We start from the raw sequence: 22,556 nt of genomic DNA on the forward strand, positions 1-22,556 counted from the left end.
GAAAAAGATAGAATATATTTAATAGAATATTTTGTTAGACTGCCTTTGTAACTTCAAAATATTTTGTGTATGTATGTGTGTGATTCTCCATTCATATTCTAAGTGGGCCCCCAAAATGTTAGGAGCAGGCCCGAACACATACATTCTTTGACTTCTTCTTTCTAGAATATGTACTTTGTTTTATTTAATTTAATTTACATTTTCCTTATGGATGAAAGGGAGTAGTATGTAAATGAGTATGCTTATTTATTGACTAGTTAAGATTCAGCTTAATATTTTTATTGAAGCCTTACCATACTTCTGCACTCCAGTGGCTATAGGGATAAGAAGTAAAAATAGATAGCTAGGCCATTGTGGAGCTCACTATATCCTAGGGATTTCAGACAGGTGAAATGATTACTACGTGGAGTGGTGAGTACCTCAGTCAAGTGTGGACATGGGTACAGAAGCCACAAAAGAGAGAAAGGAGGCAAAATCTGTAGGTCAGGATCCTGGGATCAGCTAATGAACCTGACCCACTATACACTCATAGAAATCTTAAAAGGCTATAGAAACCATCCCATCCAAGATGAATGTTGCAAACTTTCTTTCTTTCTTTCTTTCTTTTTTTTTTTTTTGAATGTTGCAAACTTTTTAAGGGGTTCAAATTTTTGGTAAATTTGGTAAACTGGTCACTTGACAAAGTAACCATTCAGGAATTCACTTTCAGCAAATGACTTTTAGCTAATTGGCTTGCTTCCTCCAGGGGAAGCGTCATTCAAGCTGGGATATAATGAATACTCAGAAGTTTGAACGGGAAGGAATGCAGTGACTTACTGATGAAAAATATTCTGTGAAGAGGGAACAGCACGTGTCGTCTTGGAGGCAGGGAATGGAATGACATGTTCTAAGAACAGTATTTAGAAGTGCTAGAGTAAAAAGAGTGAGGTGGGAAAGCAAAAGGATTCAAAACTAGAGGGAAAGGCAGAGCTGTGGTCTGGAGAGTTTTGTGGCTCTGGGTCCCAGGGAGTAGGAAATGGAAACTGAAGTCAAAGAATCTGAAGCCAGGAAATGAGAATATCAGATTGCATTTTAGACAGATCATGATGGCAACAGTAAAGAGGAAGAATTAGAATTGAGTAGTCGGGAAGGAGGGAGTCCACTGCTGAGAAGGCAGAATACTCCAGGGTCACGATGAGGGCAAGTTCTGGATTCAGACTGCTGGGAGTCAGCACCTGTTTCTCCCACTTAGCATCTGTGTCTTTGGGCAAGTTCCTTAGCCTGTTGACCTGGTTTCCTCATCTGTACAATGCAAATTATAAAAGCTGTGAAGCTAAAAGGAAATAATACTTACAAAGTGCTCAGGGCAAACACTGCCATATAGAAAGCTCTCAATACCTGCTTCCTACTGCTATTATTACTAGTAGTAGTAGTACAAATAATTATCTCTCAGTAGTTCCAAAGAAAAATAACGATGGTCTGAACTGGGTCCCAGGCAGTGGAAAATGTGAGGAGCGGAAGGGGATGGGAAAGACAAGGAGTGGATTTGACAGGACTTTCAGTTGATTAGATTCAGGGGGGAGGTAGGAGGCGATCTCTTGATCTCTAGCTTGAATGGCTGAGTGGATGGTGTTGGTACCAAAAACCTTTGGGAAGGCAGAAGCAGGGACAAGCTGGGTGGTGGAAGATAATGAATTCTGTTTCAGAAATGTTGAGTTTTAGATACTTGTGGGTCATAAAGGTGGAGATGTCCCAAAGGCAGAGAGATGCAGGCTGGAGTTCAGGAAGGAGAGGTAAAGTCCACAAGAGCAGAGTGCCAGGATAACAGACTTATCGACTGGAAAGAGCTGCCTTTGACATGCAAATGATTTTTCCTCAATTCGGTCCTTGATGTATGACTTCTGTTAGTATCCAGAAGGGAGGGCCCCTTTGTGGCTATCTCGAGTGCAACTTCTATCATAAAATCTTTGCAGATCCGCCTAACCAGATAGGGTCTCTTTACTCTGAGACCCTTTGTTAAGGACTGAATGTTTATGTTCCGTCCAAATTTACATATTGAAGTCCTAACCCGGCAGTGAGTGGGATGGTATTTAGAGATAGGGCCTTGGAAAGGTAATTAAGATTAGATGATGTCCTGAGGGTGGGGCACTGGTCTTATGGAATTAGTGCCCTTGTAAGAAGAGAGCCCAGAGAGCTTGCTCTCTTACTCCACGTACCCAAGGAAAGGCCACATGAGCACACAGCAAGAAGGACGCTGTCAACAACGCAAGAAGAGAGCTCTCACTAGAAACCAATCCTGCTGGATCTTGATCAGAGACTTCTAGCTTCCGAACCGTGAGAAATAAAGTTCTGCTGTCTAAGTTACACTGTCTATTTTGTCACGGCAACCTGAGCTACCTAAAACATCCTTGTACGAAGGCTTCACTCTATTTCTCCTGTAGGTTGGCCCTCCTTTAACTCCAGTAATGCACATTTCCTCCTACTGCTTCCAGATAGAGGCATCTAGAGGGCTGGTCCTTCATCATACTTACGCGGTTTCCCTGTTTTGCCCATAGTAGATGTTTAATAAACATCTGATGACCTGAGGTCAGCTTGGAAAGACTCAAGATCATGCAAGACTTTGTATGAAGAGGGTCACAGAGAATGTGAGTGTAGAGTACAAGGCAGACTCCTGGGGTCAATCAAGACCGGAGTTTAGGTGGAAAGAGGATGATCTCAATATGAAACTGGGGGATTACCAAAAAAAGACAGTTTCTCAAAGATCAGGGGGAAGAACAAAATGGCCAATGTTTCCACATGAGGCATATTTTTCATGAGCATTTTGTACCAGACAGACCACTATGTAAGATTACATGGTAGCCTATTTCAAATTGATTTGAAAAATCATTATAGTTTTTGAGTTAGGGTTTTTCTAAAGCAACTGAATTTAAGGGTTAAATCAACAATGGTTCAGGCCCCTAGTAGTTTGATGTTATTCTGTTCAAAGAACAGTCAACCAACCAATCGATCAATTCAGCAATGACAGTTTCCCTCCAAAGAGATGAAACAAAAACAAAACAACACAGATTTTGTTTATTTATTTTTTTAAAGATTTTATTTATTTATTTGACAGAGAGACAACAAGAGAGGGAACACAAGCAGGGGGAGTGGGAGAGGGAGAAGCAGGCTTCCTGCCGATCAGGGAGCCCCATGCAGGGCTCGATCCCAGGACCCCGGGATCATGACCTGAGCTGAAGGCAGACGCTTAACCGACTGAGCTACCCAGGCACCCCTGTTTGTTGCATTTCAAACTCTCATCAACTTTACTGGGAATCATTTAAAGTAGACTGAGTGCTCTTAAGTGAAGTCTCAGGGATGATGCTGTCGGTCTGTATATTCTCTGTGGAATGCCAAGTGTGTGCTGGCAATCATGGTAAGAAATACAGCTAACTTGCCCCAAATCTGTCAAGACACTCCTCTGTGAGGATGGGGGAAGTGGGAAGATTTATTTTTTTCTTTGGAGCGTCTTCCATTACCATCTTGCTAATCTCTTGAGTGCTGTGGAAGCAGGGAGTTTCTAGCAGCATCCTCTCTGAAGCCCAACAGTATAGAGGGTAAGAGTGGAGTGTATTTGTGCTGACCTATCCACCTATGAGAAACCAGAGGCACATGGACGACACTTAGAGCCTAGAGCTGTGGGAACTCCTAGACTTGAACTCTGATACGGGCACCACTATCCCCAAGTGGCTAAGGAGCACTGGACATTTGGCTAGTTCAAATTGGGATATTCTGTGTGTAAAACATGCCCCCAATTTCAATTCCTTAGTTTACAAAAGAACATAAAATAACTCATTAATACTTGTTTATATTTATTGCAGGTTGAAATAATATTTGGGGTATATTGAGGTAAATCAAATATATTATCAAAATTATTTTTTACCCTTTTTATTTTTATTTTCTAATTTGGCAATTAGAAAACTTAAAATTACATATGTGGGTGATGTTATATTTCTGTTGGACAGAGTCTAAGGCTTACACCATCATGATATACATTCTGGTCTTGACAGGATATAGAGCTTAGAAGAATTTGTCTCTTCTCATGTGAATCATGCCCAGCTGTGTATAAAAGCAGTTTTATTGTTTGTGTAATAGCCCTATACATTCAGAGAGTCTTTCATCTGAGGATCTCAAACGTTAATTAATTCTCACTGAATAGCTGAGGAAGACTGGTATTCTTAGTTCTATTTTGCAGATGAGAAAACTGAGGCATGGGGAAATTTAAACAATTTGCCCAGGGCTACTCAAGGTAGAATGACAGAGCTCAGAATAGAAACTGTGAATCATTATAATTAATCACACATCTAATCAGCAAACAATATTTTGTCTTCCTGATCAGGCAAATTTCTTCAAGGTTAGGACCATACTTTTAAAATGCTATTTCCAACTGGTAAAATACTGAATGCTCGGTGAACATTATACAACTGTAAGAGTTATTGCTTCCAGATGAACACACTAGGACATTAACAATTAGGTAATGTACAAGAGGTAAATAAATGGTCTTTTTCCTTCTGGGGAAGGAATCGTTATTACACCTTACTTTGGAAGCAAATAAACAAATCCTAGCTTTGATTAGTTCACTTGTTTTAAAACTAGATTTCTCGGTCTTATTTTGATATTTTGAAAAGAAGACGTTCCAAACAAATAGCACGTTGGTCTAGATCTGGATTCCAGTCTTCCTTCCAGAAGAAGGAAGTGCCTTGGGAGCTGTATGGTGCGTCTATCAACATTCTTCCATCACCTTCTCGTGAAATAGCTCCCTTTCACAAGCTCGGGCATCACGCACATCATCTCACAAGCTCTGGTAAGTGAGTTTTCTCAAAAGTGTACACATTTTTCCAACTTGTTTTGGAGAGAAGACCATCAGAAACAAACATCAGGCTTCCCAAGCAAGAGCCACATGAAGCAAATAGTTTCTTTTCTCCAGGCTTCATGTTCATTTTCCTTATACTGAGTAGGGAAAAAAAGAAAAACCTATTACCAGTTGTGATTAGATTCCTTTTCAGTGTTACTCTAAAACATTGGGCCACTAAAATACATGAGTTGAAAATTAAAAAAGTACATGAGTTTACGAGTAGATTCAGAGGAGCGCCTGGCTGGCTTAGTTGGTAGAGCAAGCAACTCTTGATCTTGGGGTCTTGAGTTCAAGCCCCATGCTGGATGTAGAGCTTGCATGAAAAAATAAAAATAAAAAAGAAGTAAAATGTGAATAGGGGTAGATTTAGGGAGTTCTAGAAACCATCCATCCATCCATCCATTCGACAATGCATCTCCTCTTTTATGCATTCTAAAAATATTTATTGTGACTACATGAGTGAAAGGTTATTATATGCCTGAATTCTGCTTCTTATAAAAATGATATGAATAAAATGTGATATTTTTCAAGACTGGTTGAGGAAGGTTCATTTTTGCCAATGTATACATACGTGCCCAAGAGAGTACATTCACCTGATGCCCTCTCTACCTTCCTTGCCAACAGCGTCAAACCTAGCTCAGTTCACAGTGTGTCATCTTGTCCTTGTGACAGGAAGGATGACTGGAGTGCTGAAAGGTTTTTAATTATACTCGCACTCAAATAATGATAGCCTACTTGTGGGCACACGTCTTAGAGGAGAATCATAGTCTGTGCTTTGTGCATCAGATTCCTTCATTTCCTTTGCCTTTTGCTTGAACCAGAAAAATGGCTTAGAGAAATTCATGCACACTTCCCTGCCATCCCCGCCCACAGTGGTGAGGCTGAGTCAGTGGGGGAAGAGTTTCAATATCTTTGGTATCTTTGACACGCCAGGCTCAGAATGGTGGGGTGGGGGGTGGGGTGGCGAGTGGAAGGAGAAGGGGAGTGGAAAACACTGCAGACTATACCCTAGACAATGCTTCTGCACTTGACATTTCTCATTCATTCAAAGTTGATGAATTCCACTTTTGGAGAGCGATGGTGGGGGGAAGAGGAACGGTGAGGTAGAGGAGATGATATGTGCATGTTGCATCTTTGACAAAATTTCCCCCTAATGGTCTTTGCATTAGCTTTGGTCACCACTTCCTGCCATTCAGTTTGCCCCAGTGTATTCATACAGTCTCTGATTGGACAAAGCATCCCACCATCAGAATCGTGCGACGCTGGTTCTAACACAGCTCTTTTGGCAGAGAAGTCAAGGAGACTTTTTAGCAGTGGTCATTGATGAGTTCATGCCAGTGAGAAATCACAGAGAACAGAGGCTTCTGTACCTGGAACAAAGAGAGAGAGTCATTTCATGGATTAATGCCTCACAACCTTCTAGTCTAGGAAAAGGTCTGGGGAAAAAATCTTCACTCTTCTAGCAACTGGGCTAAATCCATAGCAGCGAACCTACCAGGGAGTATGATCTGAATGACAGTTGAACAGACAATAGGGAGAATTGTTTCCCCAACCTAGCTCCTAATTTGATAAAGCTTTATGCAAAGGATACATTCTCAAGTGATGATAAGTTGAAGTAGGAAGACTATAATCACACTCTAGTGGGGTTATTGAAACGATGTTATTTTGCACCAGGGGAGGAGAGAAGGTGGGGGGAAATAATAGACTAATGAAATTTAAAGGCGTTCTAAATTCAGAAAACAAATCTCTTCCCCCATGATGGGCCCTCTAAGGACAATTTCTGAATCGTGGCCCGCAGGAGTTCTGTAGGACGGCAGCCCCTTCTCCTTACCACCAGCAACAAGACATCACCAGGGCAAGAGCGTGGCGCCTTCTGCCCAGGCTCTAATTCATGCCGACAGAATAACAATCTGCTCTCCGTGCACCAGGCACAATGAAGGCCCTCTAAGCTGCCACTCAAGCGGGGCCTGCGAACACTCCCGGCCCTTGTTTCTGGCTCTTGGCATTGTTGGGGCAGGGAGTGTGGGGAGAACTGCACACGTCCATGCTGGGAAAGACAGGGCCCCTGGAAGCCCCAGCCCGTTAGCGGATGGCCTAGACAACAGCAGTGGCCAGACAAGCTAGCAAGGTCCTTACAACCCTGGGCAAACTTGCCGAACATTCAGGACCTCGCAGATTGTGGTTTCAGAAATTTTGGCCTCTGCCTCCTTATCCCCCAACTCCAAAAAAACCAGAACAAAACAGAACAAATCATTAAAAGTTCTTTTGGTGTAGCAGGCTGCTGCAAAGTTTGGTTGTAGCGCCAAGGTCTTCCTAACAGCCTGTAGAGGACAGGGCTGACAAATTTCCAACAGCACAGGGGCAGCCCTCAAACTATATAATCTGGACCCGGGTTGGATAAAAGGTGATGCTAGTGAAGATGACTGACAGGGGATTATGATAAGCAGACAGAGGACATGGTGAACTGGGGAAGTAGCGAGCTTATTGCTAATCTTTACACTGTAGGCAAAAGAAGAGACATGCTGGAAAACATCATACCCAGGATATCTTCGTTATAGGAGGGAGTAAAACATGCTTAACCTAAGAGTGAAGCTGTACACTGGAGGTCATCCTCAAAGCTTGTCTCAAAGCAAAGACTGGTGTTGATTCCCAGCCAATTTAAAGGATGAAAGGGGCCAAGAGACTGATGTAGGATATAAGTAATAACTACTACTTTTTAAGCCCTGTGTTGCAGGGAGTTTTAAATACATTTGCTGATTTCCGCCCAATGGTAGCGTTGGGAGATAGAGACCATTACTCCTGATTTATATACAATTGGCAATTGTGTGTCCTGCTGCAGTAGGAAAGTTCTGCCCGGCCAGAATATTAATTTAAGAATTAAATTCTTAAATTAATTATTATTAATTTAAGAATGTTAATTTGCATCTCTGGAGCTAAAAGGAGATGCAAAGCTAGGGACACAAAGGGAATATTTGCTTAGTTTTGTTTTCTAAAGAATTCCAGTTTTCCCTGGGCCTGCGTTGAGCTTTACCTTAAAGAAGTAATCACAGTTGTTCTTTGCAGGCAAGCTACAACATCTACTGTCGAGAAAAGCAGTGAGCCTTTCCACTTCTGCTGAGTGCGCCAAAACTGAACCAATAAAGTCTAGCCTTTGTGACAGTTCTTTGTCTCTTCTAAGGCTAAAAATGTCTGGACACACTGAGTCAGTTGGAGGGTCAGCTCTCTCTTGACCTGGCACACAATGTAACATGAGTCACTAAAAGGATTTGAAACTCAAGGTCAGGAAAACCCTGCCGTTAAGTTGGTGCAGCCAAAAATATTCGGGCATCAACCGTGTGCTCCTGGATGTAGCCTGTTCATTCATCTGTTTGTTTATTCATTCAACAAACATCAATCCTAACCCACTCACATAAATATAAAAAATAGGTAAAGAGTTTCACAAATACCAAATAAGACAGTGAAAGGCAAGTTTCACTGACCACAGTCCTCCAGATTTTCTGCTTAGGGACAACCCCGGACACCAGTCTTCTGGGGATCCTTCTAGAGGTGTTCAAGGCATAAATGTAACTGTTGTTGAATCCTTGCTGTTGCCTGGATACTGGTTTCTACAAAGTGATGGCCAAGATTTGGTCCTAGCTCCTATGGTTGTGTAGACACATAAGCCAATTGCCACCGTAAGATTGAGGAGTGCTCTGATTGGTCTGATTGGAGTGGTAGTGGTCTGAGTAGATCAGGGCTGAAATGCCAATGTGTCTGATCAGCTATCACAATAAATTGTTGTTACTGGTCTTTGCAAATTATTATTTTTTTAAGGTCAGAGTTTATTTCTATGATAATCGCTTATTTCTGTGATATCAAATTAATATTCTAATTTGCTTTTGTGAGCGAGAGGGAAGGATGTGGAGGTCAAATTGGTTCGCTGAGAATTGTGTGTGGCCCTGGGCATTCCCAGGGGATGTCCTCTTGCAAAAGTGACCTGATGCACGTGCTGGGAGGCTGAAAATTTCAGACATCCAGTGTTCAAGGGAGCCATAAAACCTTCAATTTCTGGGACACCGGTAGAAAGCTTTCCCCAAATATTTTATGCTTCTCCTTTAGTTGGGCTATCAGACTTCTCCTTGCCTGGTTTCAAAATATTCATACACGTAATAGCAGGGAAGTCAGGAAGTGGAGAAGCCGCCCATCTGGATTGAATACAGCCCGGGACAGCAGTTTGTGCACGGTGAGACAGATAACATTTTGCAGATTTAAGAGACAGCTGAATCTGATGCATGTGGATGCAGGCTACTGGTGGAAGGCTTGGATCAAACCCTTTCAGTGCAGCCTGGATTTATGGGAACTGCTCAGGCGCTTGTAGTCTTTGAGGAAGGACATACAGTGGTTATTTTGTTCGCAAAGATTTTACTTCAGTTGACCTGGATTCTCACCCCACATTGAGTTTGACTTCCAGTATGAATGTAAACCAGCACCAGACTCAGATGCAACCTCTGCTTAATGTCTGATAGGGAGTTAAAGAGAGAAAATAAAAAATGGCATAAATAAGTTTCACATGATTTCCAATCCAAGTTATGAGTTGGCTCTGTTTCGCTCAATCAGCCAGGGGCAGAGAGAATTTTGCAAACTTCAGTGGCCCTTTGAGAAAGCCTGGTCTATATCCTGTTTTTGAAAGAAAACCCAGAACCTGTCAGATGTGCCCTATTTCTGTTTCTGTGGCAGCTCCTCGTAGCTGTTCTAAGATAGAATGTGGCCCAAGTACATTCATTCTCTTCTTGTCCTTCCAAATGTGCCCCTCTGAGGGGCAAGACATTTTGCTGATTATTTTAACACATGAGGCAGAAACGCATCTTAGAATGATGCACATCTGAGTTGCTGAGGACAAGACCATAAAATACAATCCTTCCCAAGGATTTCCTTCCTTGGGAGCCCAGGTGGCAGCCAGCTTGACAGCAGGGTATCTAGGCTCACTTAGGTTTTCATATCATGTCAGAAAAACAGAAATAGAATTTTCTTCCCTCACTAAAATTCTGTAACTCAAATTTGTATAGTTAGAGAACAAATCTCAAAGTGTCTTTTTAAAGTGCACTGTAAATGCTATGATACAAGCTATGGACTTTGAGAGGGTTTTTCCCATTCCCTCCCACTGATCTTCTCCCTCCCTTCCTCCCCCTCTCCCTCTATCCCCCCTCCTTGCCCTCTGCCTCCCCCTTCCTTCCTTCCTTCCTTCCTTCCTTCCTGTAACATGAAGCAGATCTGAGTGAAATCTTGCTTTTTTGCTCAAAATTTTCCCCCTAACTGAGTTAGAGCACGGGAAGACTCTATTTTCCAAGTACCTTATGGGATCCTGACAATTTATTTCTTCCCCTTGCTTTGAAAATGACCCCCAAAGAGATAACATTGTTTGCATTAATTCTTACAGAAAAGCAGCCAAGGTTTTATTAAAAACACTGCCCTTTGTCTTCTTGCATATTTTCTTTCCCTCTCCAATATGGGAAGATATCAAATGTAAAAGAAACAAAAACAAAAGATGCTGCTCCTTTTATCTTTGCTCAGTTTTCAAAGTCATTCAACACATTACCTTATTCTTATTAAACTTTAAAAAGGACCAAGTGGAGTGCTGCATTTGAATTTTGAGGACTGAGGACTTGGGATAGGCTGTCTGCATTGCATCATTCATTAGATTCTCTTAAGATCTTCTCATCCTGCATTGGTCCTGGCAAAACATTATTATACTTTGGAGAACACATCCAGACTAACCAGTTTCCATATAAAACTCAGTTCTGGAAGTTCATCTTCTTTGATGTGACTGGATTCTTTAATGTTTGAGAAAAAAAAGATGAAAAATATCATTGATACCTGGTTGAGTAAATAAACATTAAAACAAGGTTAGAATTTCTCTTTCAACATATCTGGTATATTATTAAGTATTACTTGGAATAGCAATACTCTAAAGTACATATAAGAAATAATTCAATGATGAAATACAGTGATGAAAAATAATATAACGAAAAATATGTTATGGCTTCAATTTTTTTTTAATATTCCCAGCCTAAGTTTGTTCACTAAAACCTGTCCCTGTCAAAGCCACCTCTAAAAGCCATAATTATGAAGTAGACTCTGTAGCAAAAAATAGACTTTTGTAGCAAAAGTTTGTAATACATTAAGGGAAAAAGTTCAAAATATTATGTTTTTTAAAGAAGACTAAAAGAAAACCTACCAAAAGACTCTCCCAGAATTATTTCTCATAGTTTTCTTTTCTTCTTCTTTTTGTAATTTGGAACAATTACTTTTCTAACAATGATAACAAAAAGATCAGCCATAATCTTTATATTTTTCGTGGATCTGATTATCCTGGACCACCCTGTACTTGGAGTTGTAGGCCCCTGTCTTAAAAAAAAAAAAAAACACCACCAACAAAAAAAATACTTTAAACTTTGAATAGTTTATCAGAAATTGTAGTGGTACCTGATAAAATCTCAGCCCAAACAAAAAAATATTGGAGGGGTACAGTACGTGCTGGGATAAACAGCTTGAAACCATGTGAATAATGAGGTTACTGATTCAGTGATGAGCACACCTGAGTTTTGATAAGCATGACCCAACTGCATATGGTGAAATCCTTGATTCACAGAGAGTGTCTCATCTTTACTGAACTCACCAGAAGGAGCATTTAGTCCCTATAAAGCAAGGTGCAATAAATCAGGGGAAAGCTGCAGATCCTGTCAGACCTGCCTGCATTCCTTTCCCCTCAGTGATTCTGTAGTTCAAGAGGGTTTCATCCTTTGGGAATATTTCAACACCCTTTTGCAAGCTATGCCAAAATCCAGGGATTTGACAGCTTGATAAAACCTCATTTATCCTGAGCTAGAGAAAAGCTGACCCTGGGAAGGACTGTATTTTCAAAGGCAGTACCATCTAGCAGCTGTAGGTTAACTGGCAGAGCTTGTGGGGCTGAGGGTGCCTTTGAACTTGCTAGGAAGTTTAATGGCAAAGGTGCAGGTCCCTGGGAGAAAATCTGTTACTGGAAGAAGACAAAGAACTAGTAAGTGGCTTTCCAGCCAGGCAAAAAGGCAGGAGATAGAGTCCATCGGCGCTAGAATCCATATTACATTCTTACACCGGGGGAGAGAGTAAATGCAGAGAAATGTATGGGATGGTATTGAAAATAGATACCACAAACAAGAAGTTGGGCAGACTCATTTTCCTTTAGTATTATGGACTAGAATTTAAAATATCAGTTTGAACAGGGCATTAATTGGACTTGGTGGAATGACAAGTCGAGAGCCATTGGGGATCTGGTTGGTGATTTACTTATGCCAATGCTGAGTTCAGCTGCTTTACTGGGGACTCTTTGAAGTCAGGGGAAGTTGGGAAGGGGGAAGGCAAAGGGAAGAGTGGGAATTAGGAAGAGAATGGCCTTTGTAGTCGTATCATTTCCCTCAAACATTTATTGCTTTTCCCTTCCTTCCTCATTCAGCAAATATTTCATGACCTCTCTGTGCCTGGCATTCTACTGGGCATTTGGGATTTGGGATGAATACAAGAGAATTCCTGGTCTTGAAGGGTCTGTAGGTAATGTCAAATACTGACCGACTCCCATTCCCTTTCTGATGAGGTGTAGCCCTGAGGAAGTGATGCACTGCCCGGTGTTTCTCTAATCTTATGTTTCGAATTTCAAAATTTCTCATTTCATATATTTTTACTCTTATTATTAAAGGCAACTAATTAAATGTATTGGGTTTAATTTTGATGTTATCTATAAGGATTTTCACCTAAATAAATTAACTCATTTGGGAAAAAAAAAAATCCCAAATCAGACAACCTTCCATTCTGCTTATTGTTTTTTAACAATATGGCTTCTATGTTGATTTCACAAGCTGCATTTTCCGCGTTGGAATCTGTGGAGGGCACTACAGATTTGATGGGGGAAGTGGATTATTTTCCATCAGTTAGACATCTAGCCAGTCTGAAAACAACCAGTAAGGATGTTTGTTTTTTTCCTATAAAAATATTGACAACCATGCAATCAAAATGTTAAGGTTAAAAAATAAAAATATAAAAAATCTCTACTTTGTCCTATCCAATCTTCTCTGAAGGGTCTGGGAAAAAACTTCTGTAACTTTCCAAGAAGTGAAACCAAGTGACATTTTAAGAAGTCACATTATACCCATAACCAGTAATATTTAAAGTTTTCAGATCACAGATCAGTCACAATATGAAATAGGGCTCCAATACTTATTTCCTTCAAATGCTTAAGTTATTTTGCCTCACAATCTCAATATTGCTCATTGTACGGCAAAATTTTTGTTTCGCAAGGATGCTATGGGGCTAGAACATCGAGGGCCCCTCGCGATCCCTGCCTCATGCCCTGCGTAGCCACCTCCAGCAATCCACTGCTTCAGGATTGGTCTATGTGACAAAACAATATGGTTGAAGTAATGGTACATCCTTTCCTGGGCCAAATCACAGAAGACATTCTGGCTACTGCCTCTCAATCTCTTTCTTTGTGTCTTCTATCATTCCCTCCCAGCGACACCAGCTGTTGTGTTGTGAGGGTAGTCAGGCAACCCTGTGAATCATCATGTGGCAAGGTACTGAGGCTTGCTGCCAACAGCCATATGAATGAGCCATCTTGAGGCAGACCCTCCAGTGCAGCCTTCAGATGACTGCAGCCTCTGCCAGACAGCTCAATTGCCACCTTGACAGACCCTGAGCCAGAACCATTCGGCTAAGTCATACCCAGATTCCTAACCCACAGGAGCTGTGGGAAATAATAAAGGTTTGTTGATTTGAGCTGCTAAGTTTTGGAGTAACTTGCTATGCAGCAATAGATAATGAATACAGGGGTCCATTCAAACCTGAGATTCATTGCTTTTTCTGGTTCTTATGTCACACTCATGATATCTTCTATGTGAAATATTCTTACTGGGAGTCTTGGGAAGTTGTAAGTCTCCTTAGTTCCTTGCATAGCTCACGCAGTAATTAATACATATACTGTATATGCATAAACATAAAGTTAATGTATTTTTTTCTTTTTTTTTCTTTTTTTAAAGATTTTATTTATTTATTTGACAGACAGAGATCACAAGTAGGCAGAGAGGCAGGCAGAGAGAGAGGAAGGGAAGCAGGCTCCCTGCCAAGCGGAGAGCCCGATGCGGGACTCGATCCCAGGACCCTGAGATCATGACCTGAGCCAAAGGCAGTGGCTTAACCCACTGAGCCACCCAGGTGCCCTAATGTATTTTTTTCTAAATGCTTTTTATTTTTTATTTTTTTAGGGAGGGAGAGGGAGAGCATGCCACTGTGAGCAGTGGACGAAGGGGGCAGAGGGCAAGGGTAGAGGGACAGGGAGAGAGAGAATCTTAAGCAGGCTCCATACCCAGCATGGAGTCGGATGAGGGCTCAATCCCATGACCCTGAGATCATGACCTGAGGTGAAATCAAGAGTCAGACACTTAACCTACTGAGCCACCCAGGCACCCTCTAAGTGCTTTTTAAAATTATTTTTCATTTTAAAGATAATACACGCTTATTAAAGAAAATGTGGAGGAAAAGTTAAAATAAGTTACCCATAGTTTCAACTATGAGAGAACTATTATTAACACTTGACCTTTCTTTTTCCTCTTTCTTTCTTTCTTTCTTTCTTTTTCTTTCTTTCTTTCTTTCTCTTTTTTTTTCTTTTGTTTAAAAAGAAGTTGTGGCCATACACTATATGCCATGCTTTCAATAAGCCAAATTCATTTTCTTTAATAACAAAGCCCAATAATGTGCCTTGCTTACTCTTGTCATTCAGCTCCCTGCTTCAAGTGACAGGTTCCCAGGGAAATCAGATGTGACTGTGCCCTGAGTGTTCAGGAGGCCCGTGAGAGTGTCATGGGTTTGGAGCCAGAGCCTGGCAGGGAGTGATTGGTGCCTGGGGGCGCCAGACACATGGAAGATGATTTATACCAACGACCAGTCGTCTCTGCACACATTCTTTTTATTTTCAGTACTAACATGTGTGTAAAGGGCCACTCCCTGCCCAGGAACTCATATTTATATCCACGAACTTCTTTACAGAAACTACACTCCTTTATTCTCTGTTCCTCTTCAAATAGGGCTGCAGAGAAATGTGAATTTATTAAGATGCTGATGAAGCATAAACAGCAGGGCCTTTTCCAAGGCCTTGGGAGGGGTGTTAGCAATGTGTTCACATGGTCATGGATTTATAGAAAATTTGCAAAAGTAAGAAACTTTAATCACAGTTGCTTAAGACTGCCATCTCTTTTCACTCTACTCCTGCCCTTCTGCATGCCTATACTTTCCTTAATCCAAGGTGGTATCCAGTGGTCACCAGCATATTATTTTCATAAATTTTGTATTTTTTTTTTGACTGGGCCCCCAAAATTGTATGATTCAGGATGTAAGACATTGGATATACATCTTGGCCTCCAAATTGCAAAAGATGCATGTTTAGACTGTGTTTTTCAATTGCTTTGTACTGTAAACAGAATTTATTTATTATTTATTAGTCTTATGTGTGAAGTCATTGGGAATGTCAGAGCTGGGAGAGTCACGGACTTAGAGGGCCTCAAATGAGCTCAATCTATTCTACATGGTTTTATGTAATTGCTAAGACTGTTTCACTCAAATCCATAGGTGCTCAAGAGTTCCTCCTCTTAGCTGACTCCATCCTTTGACTCTATTTCTTCATTGGCTTCTATTCCTTGACTCTATGGATATTTCCACTGTGACCCTTCCATCAAGAAAAAAACAGGGCACCTGGGTGGCTCAGTAGGTTAAGCATCTGCCTTCGGCTCAGATCATGAGGTCCTGGGATCGAGTTCTGCATTGGAGTCCCTGCTGGGTGGGGAGTCTGCCTCTCCCTCTCCCTCTCCCTCTGCCTCTGCTCATGCTCTCTCTCTCTCTCTCTCTCTCTATCAAATAAAGAAATAAAATCTTAAAAAAAAAAGAAAAAATAAACAAATTTAACCTACTTAATGCAACACCTTTGAACAAAAAAGGAATGCAGAATGAATAGTACCAACCAGGTGAGTGATGGACTTTATGAAAGACTGTGCAAAAGAAAAAACAAAAAGAGAGAGAGAGAAATAAAAAACCAGACTCTTAAATACAGAGAACAAGCTGGTGGTTGTCAGAGGGAAGGTGGGGGGAGGGATGGGTGGAAGAGGTAAAGGGGAGTAAGAACACACTTAATCCTGATGAGCACGGAGTGATGGATAGAATTGTTGAAAAAAAATGAAAAAGCAAAAGAAGAGGCTGTGCTACTCTGAGTGTTTATTCATTTCACCTATTGATTAGAAGAATTTATTCTCCTTTTAATCAACTTTTGGACAAGGTACAAATCAAATCAATACCTGCCGCGGCAGCCGTGGGGATACACTTTTCAGATGTTCCTTTAAGAGAACCTGCTGGGGGTGCCTGGCAGAATGACAAGCCCAGCTGCCACATCCTCACTGAGCCCCACTCTTCTGGGCTGCTGGCAGCCATTGACCGAATGAACTCTCCTGAGGTACCAGGGTACCAGCGCTGGTCCTCCCTGCCTGACACAGGATTCTTCTCTCTGGCAACTTTTGCACAGAACCTCCCCATCAGCCCAGCAAGGCTTTCTGAGAACTGCTCCAGGGTCTGAGGCCCTTCCTCTCCGATCTTTCCTTCCTCCTCTACCTTCACAGGTAGCAGACCCGATCACAGTCGGACCCTCTCCCTGTCTCTTCCTACCCCTATCTCCCTCTGTCCTGCACAGTCTTCTCCTCAATAAACCTCTGGCATGTCAAATCCTGTCTCAGCACCTGCTTCTCTGTGCATCTGAAGTGACACACATGTACATTGTTAAAAATGACCAAATCCAGAAGGGCTTAGACGAAGTAGCAACAGTTCCCTGCCCCCCCCATAATCCCTTCCCCCCAGTCTTTCACATGGGAAACACTGTTAACACTTTCTTTTTTCTAGCTCTTTTGACAGTTATAATATCTCTAGAAGAATATATTTGTCACATACTGTTTATTTTGTATTTTGTTATTTATTATTATATATTTTATATATTTGTGTTATATATATTTTATGTATACATGTATTTTTTCTAATTCTATCAACTATTGACAGTATCTCTTGACTCTTCACTTTGTGAAGTGAACATATAAATGTCCTTATTCTTTCCTTCATCTCATTTCCTCCTTACCACAATCAAATGTGTCATTTTAACTTTCGTTGTCAAGAAAGAAAACATGAATCTTGTTCTACCACCAGACCTAAGTCTTCTTTTTGCCTGGCCTGTGGATTGATTCCAAAAGCTGAGAAATGGTCAACAGTGTGTAATATAACATTTTTCTATGTAAAGATTGCTCACAGGTCAGCCACATAGTATATTATGATTACATAACTTTTTTACATAGTCTTGTGTGTTTCTTGGAATTTCTAATTGTCTCTTTCATCCCACCCCATTTCCTGCATTGCTGCATTTTTTACAACTTGATATCCCAACTTCTTCAAGATAGTATCAAATCTCTGAATTCTTTCTGGTTATATACATTTTCTTTCCAGACGCATTTTGGAGCCACCAGCTCCAAACTGGACCTTTGTGTTCTTCCTTTGGTGAAAAGTTGTACCCTAGGTCTTCCTTCCATTTTCTCCTGATTGACCTAATTGTTTCTTGAATCCACATTTTTTAGCTTTCTCTCTTATTTTGCTAGAACACATCCTTGAATCACTTCCATAGAAAAGGGGTATGGGGAGTAAACTTACTGAGTCCTTCAGTGACTTTGAGTAACTTTATCCTACTCTCAAATTTAATTAATAATTTGATTGAATATCGATTTTTTTCACTCAATAAATTTTCTCTCAGAACTTTGAAGGTAGAGTCCCATTGTCTTGTAACACTTGGCATTGCAAAAGAGAAGTTTGATGCCAATCTGATTTTTTAAAAAAAGAAGACAATTTGTTGTTTTTTCTCTGAAAATGTTTAGATTTTAAAAAACCTTTGATATTCTGATAAGGATTGCATTAAATGTGTAGATTGCTTTGGGTAGTATAGACATTTTAACAATATTTGTTCTTCTAATCCATGAGCATGGAATGTCTTGGTGGGGATGCAAACTGGTATAGCCACTCTGGAAAACAGCATGGAAGTACCTCAAAAAGATAAAAATAGAACTATCCTACAGCAATTGCGCTACTAGGTATTTATTTACACAAAGGATAGAAAAATACTAATTAATATTGATACGTGAACTCCAGTGTTTATAGCAGCATGATCTATAATAGCCAAATTACAGAAACAGCCCAAGTGTCCATCCTCTGATGAGTGGGTATATATATATATATATATATATACACACACACATACATATATATGAATATTATTCAGTCATAAAAAAGAATGAAATCTTGCCATTTACAACAATGTGGATAGAGCTAGACCATATTATACTAAGTGAAATAAGTCAGAGAAAGACAAATACTATATAATTTCAGTCATATGTGGAATTTAAGAAAAAAACCAAATGAGCATATGGGGAAAAGAAAAGAGAAAGAGGCAAACCACGAAATAGACTCTTAACTGTAGAGAACAAACTGCTGGTTCCCAAAGGGGAAGTGGGCAGGGACTGGGAGGGGGCGTGGGGAATGGGGGAAATAGGTGCTGGGGATAAACGAGTGCACTTGTGAGGAGCACCAGGTGTTGTATAGAAGTGTTGAATCACTAAATTGACACCTGAAACTAATATTACATAATACGTTAATGAACTGAAATTTAAATAAAAACCTTAACAAAATCTTTCATATTCTAAAATTTTATCATTCTGTGACTGAGTTTCATTTTTCATTTACTGTGTCTGGCATTACAGCATTTTCTTCTCTCTTTCTTCAGTCTAGAGACTCATGTCTTTCAACCAAGAAATTTAAAAAAATTTTTTTGTGTATGTTTTCCTTTCATTTTGTCTGTTCTCTCTGGAGCATCTCGTCATTGGACATTAGCCTCTTGGATTTACACTTTACACTTTAGCCTTTCTTTCATGTTTTCATTCTATTTGTATTTATTTTTTTTCCTCAGCAAATTCTTTGACTTTATACTTCACTATGTTTATCAAATTTCTGCTTAAACTACCATATTTTTAATTTCTAAGAACTTTTTATTTTTGAGCAATGGCTTTTTTTATCTTATTTAGTTCTTAAATTATAACCTTAATTATTTATTAAATTCTCTCTGAGGTTACTACTTATAGTTAAGATATAATTTTCTAGTAAATATTCTTAAAATATGCAAATTCGTGTATATTTTATATGGACATTGAGTCCGGACATATCCATGGACATACATTTTCAAGTGTTGGCCTTTGTAAAATCTACCAAGAGACATTATTTTTCCTCCTGGGTAGATGTAAATTTCTTCAGCATGAACTGAATTTTCAAAATATGGTGCCCACATGTTCAGAGTATGTACTTCCTCACTGAACTAGACCAGCTGCTGCACTGAGTTAGCCTTAGTGAAAGTTGTTTTTCTCCTTTCAGAAATTTGGGAGGTCCTTTCCTTTTTATTGTATATTTATATTCTGCCTGTCACTTGATGATCTGGGGCCAAGTGGTCAATACTGGAATAATGTTTGACTGGAGACAAATGGGGAGATTTAACAACCAGGACAAAAACTCTTGCAAGGGTTTGGAGACTGATTGATATGGTCCCTCAGAGCCTTCCTGGACATGGAGAGTAGTTGGGGAGGTCATTAACCTGATAGTTGGCCTCTCAGCATCTGCCTTTCTTCTAGACAGAACAGTTGGGTGATCTGACTACATGGTAATTCAGAGACTTAAAAGTGTATTCAAGTTGACAAACTATGCATTAAAATGTTAGCCATGCTTATTTCTGGGTTTCAGCATCTGGGATATTATATTTCCTTGTTAAAAAATATATATATCTGGGGTGCCTGACTGGCTGAGTCAGAAGAGCATGCAACTCTTGATCATGAGTTCAAGCCCCATGTTAGGCATAGAGATGACTTAAAAAAAAAATTAAAAAAAAATTAAAAACACATATCTGGAGTAATTAAAGCCTCTTCCAGACATGCGTCTGCCCTTGTTTCACTGACTTTCCTAGCAGTATGGCACCCAAATGCCAGTCTTCACTCCCCCTCAACAGAAGAAACTGAGACTGCCTCCTGACCCCAAGCTAGAGGCAACAACCACTCAGCACTTCCTGAAGGGAGAAAAAGAACAGCAAGAAGTGATTGAACATGTTGATGGAGTACAAAATGAAACGGCAAGCTAGTGCGATTTTGAAAGTAGAGCCAAAGTATAACAAACTCCACCAAACAATTTTTTCAGAAGAGGTCATACTTGATTGCCAAAATCCAAAATTCTGGGGTAACAACATTTGTCAACCATCCACAAGTGTCTGCTGCTTAGAGAGGAGGAGGAAGAGGTGCTGCCTTATTTGACAAGAGTTGAAATGACAGAATGTGAAGATATTAAATCAGGTTACAGAAGAGATTTTTATTTTGATGAAAACCCTTGCTTTGAAAATAAAATTCTGCCCAAAGAACTTCATCTGAATGAGAGTGGTGATCCATTTTCAAAGTCCACTGAAATCAAATGGAAATCTGGAAAGTGGTTAAGGAAATGTTCAAGGCAAACACAGAGTCAAGCCAGCAGGAAGAAGCAGCATGAGGAACCAGAGAGCTTCTTCACTGGTTCACTGACCAGAACTCTGACGCAGGTGCACACCAATTAGGAGAGGTCATCAGAGATGATATCTGGTCAAACCCATTAGAGTAGCACATGGCTCCTGATATGGATGATGAAGGGGAAGGAGAAGAAGATGATGACAAAGAGGAAGGACTGGAGCATATTGATGAAGAAGGAGATGAAGATGAAGGTAAAGATGAAGGTGATGACGAGGGGAAGGAAGGAGAAGCTGACTAATGGAACACTAAAGGTTCTAAGCTTTCTTTTTTAATTTTCTTCAGACCCTCAGAGCAAGTTGCAGTCTTTTTTTTTTTTTTTTCTTTTTCCTCTTGTGCTCATTTGCCCTGTTTTTTGAAGTCCCTTTTCTTTCCCTTTATACTATGGTTCTCAACTTATTTGGGAAGGGTGGGGGAATACCTTGAGCAAAAAACAGTGGGAAAGAATCTCTACCCATTGCTGTTTAAATTCACATTTATCCCCTCCTGTCTCAACAAAACTTTATGGGATCAACACCACTGTGTCTGTGGGAAAAAGAAAAACCGTCTGCTCTCTTAGCCCTGCTAGAAGCTGGAGTGTGGTAGGCCCCGGTGTAGTATAGTATGTAGTAGTGCATAGACTCCAGATTTTCCCTCCTTTCTCTGTATATTGGGCTAAGACATTACACTGTATTTCTATGTGGATATGGACAGTCAACATTCACCATTTATCAACATATATTACGGACAGCTAGCATTTACCATTTACCAACATGTATTTGACTACTTTCTCTTGTTTAAAAAAAAAAAAGCTTAAAGAAATGGGATTATAGAAGGTCAGCAAAGGTTGGGTTTGAGATGTACAGCTTCTCCTTTGGCATGCTTAATTGTGATATTTAGTGGAGATCCCTGCAGTTTAAGATGACACTTTTAAAATAAAATTATCTTCTAATGATGACCTGAGACCTGACACTAGATGGGAAAATCAGCAGAACCTATAGAATCTTATTTGAAATTGACATTCTCTATTGTAACTTTGTTTAGTTTATCTGTAAATTTTCTTCTTATTTCACTGGAAAAGAATGATGATGCTCAGTTTTAAACACTTAAAGTGTAGAAGTTGCTTTGTTTAAAAAAAACTAAATGTGTACACACACACACACACACAAAAACATTTTTAGGGACTCCTGGGTGGCTCAATTGGTTAAGCTGCTGCCTTTGGCTCAGGTCATGATCCCAGGGTCCTGGGATCAAGTCCCGCATCGGGTTCCTTGCTCAGTGGAAAGGCTGCTTCTCTCTCTGCTTCTGCCTGCCACTCTGCCCGCTTGTTCTCTCTCTCTGACAAATAAATAAATAAAATCTTTAAAAGTGTTTTTAATTTAAAAACATATTTATATTTCTTAATTTGTTATAATCCCATGATTACTTCCATGGGAGGGAAATAATTTATTTTTATTTATTTTTATATATAAGGTTTTCTACTGAATCTTCATTTGCCCTATTAAACGTAGCAGAAAAAAAACCCCAAATAAAACAAAACAAAATAAAAAACTAATTTCAACCCCGGGGCTAATAGCATACCTAAGATGAAAAGACGAAATCTTGAAACTGACTTGGTTCATCATACCTGAACCAAATAGGTGATGAGGAAGAGAGGGGCAGCGGGGAGGGAGGAGAGTATTTGGGGAATGTAGGGAAGGAGATGGGAGCAGAGAATAGAGGCCTTAGGTATACCCTCTTGCCCTTCTCAAAGCTCCCAAATGACAGAAGCATGACTTTGGGGGAAAAGTTTGGAATTGCAGATTGAATAGAAGTGAAAAAGTACAGTTCAACTTTGAGGGTTCCCCTGGTACATACTTATGAGCTAGGTTTCCTGACCTGGTATAATAATTCAGGAATAAGCTACACATGTGGTTGGATGGCAGGTACATCACTGACTGCCCTTTCAACAGGCGATATTCCGGATGCCCATACCACCCAAACAGCCTCTGCTTTGAAGAAGGCTTTTGAGAGGACACTGACTTCTCCCCACTGAA

General features: G+C 40.2%; 1 protein-coding gene and 1 pseudogene across 1 annotated transcript in view; one reads left to right on the top strand and one right to left on the bottom strand.

The window, feature by feature from the left end:
- The window catches only part of LOC111146143 (proline-rich protein 36-like), a 63,805-nt gene extending 47,346 nt beyond the window's left edge, over positions 1-16,459 (bottom strand). Inside the window, exon 1 of the mRNA XM_022501565.1 lies at positions 16,225-16,459. Coding sequence (XP_022357273.1) covers positions 16,225-16,459 — 235 coding nt within the window. The remainder of the gene's footprint in view (positions 1-16,224) is intronic.
- A 3,503-nt stretch (positions 16,460-19,962) lies between these two features.
- On the top strand, positions 19,963-20,782 carry LOC111146151 (annotated as a pseudogene).
- The last annotated feature ends 1,774 nt before the right edge of the window (positions 20,783-22,556 follow it).

The sequence above is a fragment of the Enhydra lutris genome, unplaced genomic scaffold (assembly GCF_002288905.1).
Source record: "Enhydra lutris kenyoni isolate GAN:26980312 unplaced genomic scaffold, ASM228890v2 scaffoldscaffold2, whole genome shotgun sequence".
NCBI classification, from domain to species: domain Eukaryota; kingdom Metazoa; phylum Chordata; class Mammalia; order Carnivora; family Mustelidae; genus Enhydra; species Enhydra lutris.